General features: G+C 56.0%; 1 protein-coding gene across 1 annotated transcript in view; it reads right to left on the bottom strand.

Annotated features, from left to right (window-relative positions):
- Positions 1-7,889: 7,889 nt before the first annotated feature.
- Positions 7,890-8,634, bottom strand: part of PITX1 (paired like homeodomain 1) — a gene marked incomplete at its 5' end in the record, with an annotated part of 5,429 nt that continues 4,684 nt past the window's right edge. Inside the window, one exon of the mRNA XM_027767661.1 lies at positions 7,890-8,432. Within this exon, the coding sequence (XP_027623462.1) occupies positions 7,890-8,432 (543 nt within the window). The remainder of the gene's footprint in view (positions 8,433-8,634) is intronic.

The following is an 8,634-nucleotide window of genomic DNA, read 5'->3' as shown; positions in this document are numbered from 1 at the left end:
GACAGAGAAAAGGGAAGTAAGAAATCGCCCTGCAGTGGGGATGGCCAAGCTGCCGTCCCTTCTCTTCCGTTCTCCTCTCAGGATTTTAGGCATGCACGCATATGCGCTGGGTGTGATTTTGAAGCTGCTGAGTCTGGGACTCATAGGTTGGGCATGTGAGTGTCCTCAGCCACGGTGCGACCTGCTGGCCCCCCCTTTAACCTTTTTAAAGCGTCCAGTTCAGTGGCATGAACTACATTCATATTGTTTTGCAACTGTTCCCACGACCTAGCTCCACAGTTTTTCCGTCTTTCCCATCTGGAACTCTGTGCCTCTGAGACGGAGCCGCATCGTGCTCCCGCTGCCACCATCCTACTTTCTGTCCCTTGAATTCGCCTCTCGTGGGTGTGATCACAATATTTGTCCTTTCGTGTCCTTTTCACTTAGGATAATGTCTTCAGGGTTCATTCACATTGTAGCCTGTGTCAGAATTTTCTTCCTCCTTAACACGAATAACGTCCCACTGCATGTGTAGGTAGTATTTGCTCACCCGTCGGTTCGTTAGCGGACACTGGGCTGCTCCCACCTGCTGGCTATTGTGACTTGTGACGAGCATGCTGTGGCCGCTGCTGTGAGCGGTGCACCGGGTAGCTCTCCCCGCCCCTGCTGTCGTTTCTTTTGAGTGTATACTCAGAAGTGGAATTGCTGGGACCTATGGTAATTCGATGTTTAACTTTTGGAGGAGTCATCATATTGTTTTCCATGGCAATCGTACCATTTTACACTCCCACTAGCAAAACATAAGGGTTCCAATTTCTCTACATTCTTGCCAACACTTGTTATTATTATTTTTTTAATAATAGCAATCCTGGGACAGCCTGTGGCTGGATGCCACATGGCTGACTGCGTGGTTTGAGTCTTGGATGCAGTGGCTTGAAAAACATACTGTGTGTTGGGACCAGCAGTTGGGGTAATGGTTATGTTGCTAGACTCCCGTGTAGTCGACTGTAGTTCGAATCCCGGACCCAGTGGCTTAAACTCATGCCACACACGTGTGTGTGCGTGCCGAAGATCCCGAGAAGAGAATGGAGGAGAAGGGATTGCAGCATGGCCATCTCCCCTGAGGAGTGATTTCTCGCTTTCTGTCTCTGTCTTTCTGGCGCACGCACATGCCCTATAGCAAAAACCTCTCCAAAAAAGAAAAAAAGAAGAGAAAAACATACCGGGTGCATGTTCATGTGTGCCTGGAGTCCTGAAAGGAAGGAGATGGAGCGGAAGGTGTTGCATGACCATGCCCCATAGGGGTGCTTTCTCACTTTCCCTCTCTCAGCCTTGCCTACGTACTCTCTAGCAAAATTAAAATATCAACAGTAATAGTAACCCAACGGGGGTGAAGCGGTGTCTCATCGTGGTTTTGATTTGTATCTCCCTAGGGACTAGTGATGTTGAGCATCTTTTCGTGTGCTTAATGGCCATATGTACATCTCCTTTGGAGAAATGTCTGAGTCCTTTGCCCACGTTTGAATAGGGTTGTTTTTTGTTGTTCAAATATACTTAATTTTTTTTCTTTTTATTTGCGTGTGTCTCTCTGTGTGTGTGTTTAGATAATATCTTGCCACTTCATAACCATCCTGCCTCAGCCACCCCAGTAGCTAGGACTACAGGTATGTGCTACCAGGCACAGCTTTTAGGGTGGGCCAGGAACTGAACCCACACCTCCCATGTAGCCTCAGCCTGTGAAGCAGCAGCAGCCTCCAGTATGTGCTATGTGGCTTGGCCTGTTTAGATAACCTTTTGAAAGCAGTGCCAAGAACCATTTGTGTTGAGGGAGGTGTGAGAGAGTAAGGGAGTGAATGAAAGGAGAGGGAAGAAGTGAGAGGAGAAAAAGGAATCGAGAAAGGAAGAAGGGGTCAAGATATGTTTTGTAGAGTATAGGATGAGGAATTCAAATCTTTAATAAAAGAATTTCAGTTCTTTTATTCACATTCCCCCCCCCCCAGTTTGCTACAGGGCACATGTGCTCCCTGGAGAGAGACAGAAAGAGAGGGAATGTGAGAAATCGCCTTCCAAGGGAGATGGCCATGCCACCATCCCCGTCTCCTCCATCTCTGCTCTCGGGATTTGGGGCATGCATACACATATGCCTGGTGTGTTTTCAAGCCACCACACCCGGGACTCGAACCATGTGGGATCCAGATGCCTAGACCTCCACACCACCTACTGGCCCTTATTCAGCAAATATTTATTGAGCATTTACTGTGTGCAGAGCTTTCTTCAGTGTTGCCGTGTGACGTGGGTCACGTGCTGGCTCTCTATGATTGTAGTGACCCTGTCTAGCTGCCAGCGCCAGCCACGCCCCTAAGAGGCAGTCCGTGTGGTAGCACAGCCCGCAGGCTCTGTGGGTGATGGATGAGGTTCGAGTCCTCATGGCGGCCTGCATTCAGACAGTTCCATGACTCCCCAAACCTGGTTTTCCCCACCTATAAATAAAGCTAATAAGAGAACTAAGACGGGGAAGTGCACTGCAGGGGACGGTACAGAGCGACGCATGCGCCAGAGTCAGCCGGAGCAGCCTTGGTCCTCCCTGAACTCTGTTCTGCCTCCTGCCTCCATGTGCCCCAGATGCAGCTTCCACACCTTGAGCCTGTCCTCTGCAGCGGTCTGGTTTTGGAATGGCAGCCTCTCGGGCTCACCAGGCTCCCTGCCTGCTGTCTCCTGGCTGCCCAGAAGCCACTCAATAATAACACTCACTCTGAGCAGCACCAGCTAGCTGGGAGGCCAGACCCAGGGACCTGCAAAGGTAACGTTGGGAGTGTCAGGAGTGGGGTTCCATGGTGAGAGAGGCAGGGAGGAGGGGTCAGCAGGACCCAGGGCGAGGCTTGGGAGGGCTTCCTGGGGGAGACAGACTGGAAATACCCCTTTAGGAAATGAAAAGCCTGTGATACTGAGTGAGGTTGGAGTCTGGATTTCGTGGCTGCTCGTCTAGGACCCTTTCTCCACTTCTCTGTGCCATCCCGCCCCAGGGCTTCCTCTGGCCCTCTGTCACCCATGCCTTCAGTTGTTTATCTTCTCATACAGCCCTGGGGCTCTGGAGGGCAGATCTTGGGACCTGGGGCTTTTTTTCTCTCTCCTGGAATACAGCTGAGCCCAGTCTCTTGAAATGCATGATAATTTATTTCCTCCCTGTGTCCAAACATGATTCACAGCAGGGTCATGTGTAACGTATAGCACAGGCTCTGGACAGAGGCCCGAGTCCCAGGGCCTGCTCTGCCCCCTTAACTGTGCCATCCTGAGAAAGTTCGGACTCCCTCTAAGCTTGGGTTTCTGCCTGTGGAGGTCAGGATAGCAGAGCCGGGTCAGGCTGCTGTGAGCGAATACTGATTCTCACCAAATGCTTGCTTGGGGCCTGGTGCTCTGATAGGGCCTGGTGCTCAGACAGGGCCTGGTGTGACCTATTGGTCACATGACACACAGAAAGACGTGTTCGGGTGTCTTCATCATGTTTCAGGCAGCCCCTAGAGAATTGGGGGGTGGGAACCCACTCTGCTCAGGGGCTCGTCTCTCAGAGCACTGACCATGTGGATCGGCCAGTCCCAGGAGGTCCAGGGAACTGGAGAGACTGAGCCCGACCCCTCTAAATCTTCCAGGGCCTGGCCCATAGGACAGTAGACTGACTTACTGAGCTGCCCGGACTAGGATAGCTCCCAGGGTGGGATGGGGTAGGGGTGTGGCCAGCAGCACTGTCGCTAGGACTCACATTCAGGACACCTGGCAGAGCTGGGGGAGGGAGAGTGAAGGTGGCCCCCAAATGGCATTTTCAGAAATGACTTGTTGAGAAATGTTGACAGAAAAGCCTTTATTAATTCCGAAAGTAGGAAACGAGGCCCTCCGGAGGAGAGCGGGGACTCCCACTGTAACGGGATAGTAACTGACACCATGCGTCGTAACTGGGAAGGGTTTACCCGCACCACAACCACCACTTTGTGTGCACGGTCTCCTTTAACTCTTTGAACAACTGTGTGGGGCGAGTGTTGCTCCCTTTTATGGAAGAGGAAAAGAGGCTCAGGGATGTGAAGTCGCTTGTCAAGACAACTCGGAGGTGGAGCCAGAACACAAACCCTTGTTCTCAGAAAAAGCAAAAGTTCCTGTGGGTGCCAGGGCCAAGGAACTGGCCCAGAAAATATGGAGGATGACAGACATAACACCACCGCTTCGCTCATTCCTCTGAGATGGAGGCCCCACTGCTGTCTCACCTGGGGGGTTAGGGGGGGGCAGCAGGCTCAGGCAGGTGGAGCTGATAGACAACACAGAGCCCCCTCCAGGGCCTGGCCCCCTGCAGAACCCCCTCCAAGGCAGACCTTCCAGCATGGCTTCCCTCTTCTGCTCCAGACGACCCTGGTCGCAGGCCCAGAGGTACTGTGGCCCAGAGGGAGGCTTGCCTGCCTGGCCAGAAAGCTGAGAGAGGGGTCTCTGTTTCTCTCCCAGACACTACAAGAACATGGGGGAGCTGGGGAGTCGGGGTGCCTGGGGACTGACCCCACTTTCCTTTGGTGCCCACAGTGCCTCCATGTACTCCTACCCTTGACTTATAGTCCGTCTACACCTGCAACCACTCTTTGGGGCTGACTTTAACAGGACCAGGTAAGAACAAATCTGCTCGACTATTTCTTCAAGCTGGGCCTGAGCTGCCAGCAGGCATGATGATCTCTTCAAGGTCAAAACCCACTACCTGTGTTGCCCGTGGCACTTGGTACGAGGCCCACAGCAGAGGGCAGAGAGTGGGCACTGACTGGGTTTGAACTGACACTATCACTTCTTGCTGTGTGACCTCAGGCAAGTGACCAGACACCTTTAAACCTCAGGGGCCTCACCAGTGAAAGGGGATCATGAGGACCCTTCCTCACAGAGTTGTCTTGCAGATAAGGGGCATATCAACGAGGCAGGTACACTGAGCACCGAGCCCCTGACCCTATGCTGGTTCAGTAAATGTTAGTGCTTGCTCCTGAAGACAAAGATGGCGCGGCCTTCCCAGAGCAGCGTGCCTGACGGCCCCATTTAAAGCGGGGCTCCGTTTACTCTTACTGGCGGCACCCCTTTGTTCTTCAGCCCAGTTTGTAACCATACGTGTTTCTTTGCTTGCACGGGAGAGCAGGAACTGTTTCCCACTGCCTGACCCCCAGCACCAAGGGCTGGAGCAGTCAGTGTTGACTGAATGAATGACAGTCCCTTCCCAATCTTCTGCAGGCAGAGCAGGGTAGGACTTGCCACAGGACTCAGCTTTCAGAGCCCCTGTCTCCCCACTCCATCTAGAGATGACCCTACAGTCTATGCAGCGGGAAGGCTGGCTGCTGCCTGCCAGCCACAGAATAGCCGGGCAGGTGTTAACACTCACCTGTTTGGCCATGGTCCTTGATGGACGAGGGGTCATTCAGGGACTGTCCCTCCACCCATATACAACTGTTTGGGCTGTGGCCTCACTGAGACCCTACTAAAGCCCCTTTCTCACCTGGGACTATTGGCCTGACTTTTGGGAGAGGCTTCTCTGTTTCCCACTTTTCTGCAGCCCCGCCTCCTTCTAGGTCTCTCCTGCCTCCTGCCCTCATCGCAACCAGGGCCCCCTGGCCTTGGCAGATGTGTGAGGCTGGAGGGGGCTCTCTGAGTCCAGATGTGATTGTGTTTATGTTTCCAGAGAGGGGTCGGTGCTCTGGGCTGGAGCCGTTGGGGGAGGGGTGGTCTGGTTCCAGCCCCCTGCCCCAGCATCCCCTCCTCCCACCTTTCTCCTTTGGCCTGTGAATCTGGCCCTGTCTATCTCAGAACGGCACAGCATCAAGGCAGGGCTGCCTTCAGGGAGGACTCCTCTTCATCCCTCATCTGAAGGTGAGACCAGTGGAAAGATGCCTGGCTTTGGGATCTAAAGGTCTATGAGCTCAGTGTGGCCTGGGCCCAGTGAAGGGTCTGGTAGAGCCTCTCTCTCTTCCATCTGTAAGACCGAGACTCAGCTCCTGACCTCAGCGGCAGTGTTGACCTGGTTAGAGACTGTGTGCACAGGGCTCTCCAACTATTAGCTCATGACTAAGCCTGTGGCTTTGCCCACTCCCAGCTAGGGCTTGCCTGGGTCCAGCTCCAGGGCAGTGCCAATCCCCATAACAAGGTGATTCTAAAGTAGAATATCAACCCCTCCTCCTCCTCCCTCTGCAGCTGCAAACATTTTGTTTTGCCATTAGAAGTGACTTACTTAAGGGAAGCAGAATTTTACAGGCCGTTTACAGGCTGGTCTTGTTCAGTAGTTTCCAAAAGCGGGAGGAGGGCGGAGGCAGCCAGCAGCCCCCCATATTCTGGGATGGAAGGGAAGTGAGAAGTGAGTCCTGTGTGACCGACACTTTCTCTGCCTCAGCCACATGCCCTTGGGTGGGATCTGAGCACCTTGGGGTCTTAGGGGAAAAGGCAGAGGGAGGCCCTGGCTAAATGCTATCAGATCAGTCCCCTCAGTCCTCCTGTAAGAACCAGAGCCATGCTCCAAGGGCGGTGGGTACTGGGCCCACGGGAGAAAAGACAACCTCAGGCTCCTGGCAGTCTCTACCCCAGCACCCCGGCCGGGTAACATTCTGAGGACCTCGACGCTCATGCCAGGCTCAGCCTGGGAAGAGCCCTAAATGTCGGGCCACCGGGGAGGAAGAGGAGTCCCAGCTGCGGCAGCCCCATGCTGCGGAGTGCCCAGTGCCATAACGTGCAGCGCGGAGGCTGGGCGGCTCAGTCCCTGCGCCCAGGGCGGCTGCGCTGTGGAGAGGGAGCTCAGAACGCCAGGCTAAACAGGCCAGGAAAGGTAGTGGGGAGGCGCGGCAAGGGTCCGCGGCCCGAGGACCTCAGCTCTTCCCTCCTACCCGCGGCCCGAGATGGAGCAGTTCCCTTTCTATCCACCTCCCTCCTCAGCCAAATAAAGCAGTCAGGGCTCAGCCGTGCTTAGCACGCTCGGACTATGGTTTTAATAGACGTACATGGACAAGTCGATATAGACAGATTTATAATTCTATACAGTCAGTCCGACATACACAGGGACGCTGTAAACAGGGGCGCGGGCCGGAGAGCGGGTGTGCAAAGTGGGCGCGGGGCCCTGGGGCCGCGCCCAGCGCTCTCCGTGCTCGACTCTTGCACGGCAGGCGGTGAGGAGAGGGGCTATTCGCCCCGGGACTGGGGCCACCTCCTGGCCCAGGAGCGGAGCAAAGGGCTAGGGCCCTGCGGCTGAACTGGGGTCTGGGGTGCTCTGAGACAAGCCCCCCCCAATCACCCCCCCACCCCGCGCCTGTCCGCACCCTCAGCTGCAGCTTGGTGCCTTAAAAAAGGGCACAGGGGCGCGGGCCCGGAGAGGGCTCTTCCGGGCACGCCGAGGCCGTGTGCGGCCCCACGGCAAGTACCCGATCCCGGGCTAGACACCGTCATACCCGGCCCAACGCCCACTCCAACTCGGATCCGACTCGAACCACGGTGCGCTCGGGCAGGCCCAGCTCAGAGAGGATGTCTTGGTTGGTTCGGGGCCGGAGTATCCAGGCACGTCCCCGGCTCCGCACATCCAGTTTGCAGGCGCGGCCGCTCAGTCGAGTCCAAAGCGGCTGGGACGTGGGCTACAAGGGCGTCCTCTCCGGGCGCCGGGCTTAAGCGCTCGCTTCCACTCCGTGGCATGGCCGCCGGGGCCCGTGGGACGAACACACACCACCGCGCCATCCCGAGGGAAATTGCAACTCATCCATTTTTTTTTCGCGGCACTTTTCTCCGACGTCTTTTTGCTTTGTTTTGTTTTTGTTTGTTTTTTTTTCGTTTTGTTTTGGAGGGCAGAGTGGGGTCCGGAAAAGCAAACACAAAACCAACCCGGAGGTGGGGAGGTGGGGAGGAGGGGGTTGCAGGCGGCTGGGCGGTCAGCTGTTGTACTGGCACGCGTTGAGGCCCGAGGCCGGGCCCTGAAGGCCGCCGTAGCCGAACGACGAGTGCTGCTTGGACTTGAGCCGCAGGCTGGCTAGGCTCGAGTTGCACGTGTCCCGGTAGACGCTGTAGGGCGAGGCGGGAGTGCCGTACGGGCAGGCGCCCGGGGACATGGCCGAGTTAAGCGAGGAGCCGGTGAGGTTGTTGATGTTGTTGAGGCCCGAGTTGGGCATGCCGGGCACGGCGCCCGGGCCCATGCTGGACGGCATGGTCATGGAGGAGATGGAGCTGGGTGCCGAGAACATGGACTGCGACGACAGCGGGCTCATGGAGTTGAAGAAGGTGAAGCTCTTGGTGGAGAGCGGCGCCGGCGCCAGGCTCTTGGCGGCCCAGTTGTTGTAGGAGTAGCCGGCGGCGTACACGTCCTCGTAGGGCTGCACCAGGCCGCTGAACTGCGGCACGTAGCCGCCCTTGCACAGGTCCAGCTGCTGGTTCCGCTCGCGCTTCCGCCACTTGGCTCTCCGGTTCTTGAACCAGACCTGAGGGCGCGGGCAGGAGAAGGGTCAGGGCTGCCCAGCGCGGGAAGGCCGCCACCCCACCCCCACTGCCCGCCACCCCAGTCCCTGCTCTCTTCTCCCCAGAAACGTTTTGTTTCTCCAACCGAGATTTCCGCCCTTGATTTCTCTCCATAATGGTTTCTTTCCCACACCCAGAAAATACTCATCTCCCCCTCTTCCGCTC

This window comes from Tupaia chinensis, unplaced genomic scaffold (assembly GCF_000334495.1).
Source record: "Tupaia chinensis unplaced genomic scaffold, TupChi_1.0 Scaffold144346_1, whole genome shotgun sequence".
Classification (NCBI taxonomy): domain Eukaryota; kingdom Metazoa; phylum Chordata; class Mammalia; order Scandentia; family Tupaiidae; genus Tupaia; species Tupaia belangeri.
This window is presented reverse-complemented; position numbering and strand designations above follow the sequence as displayed.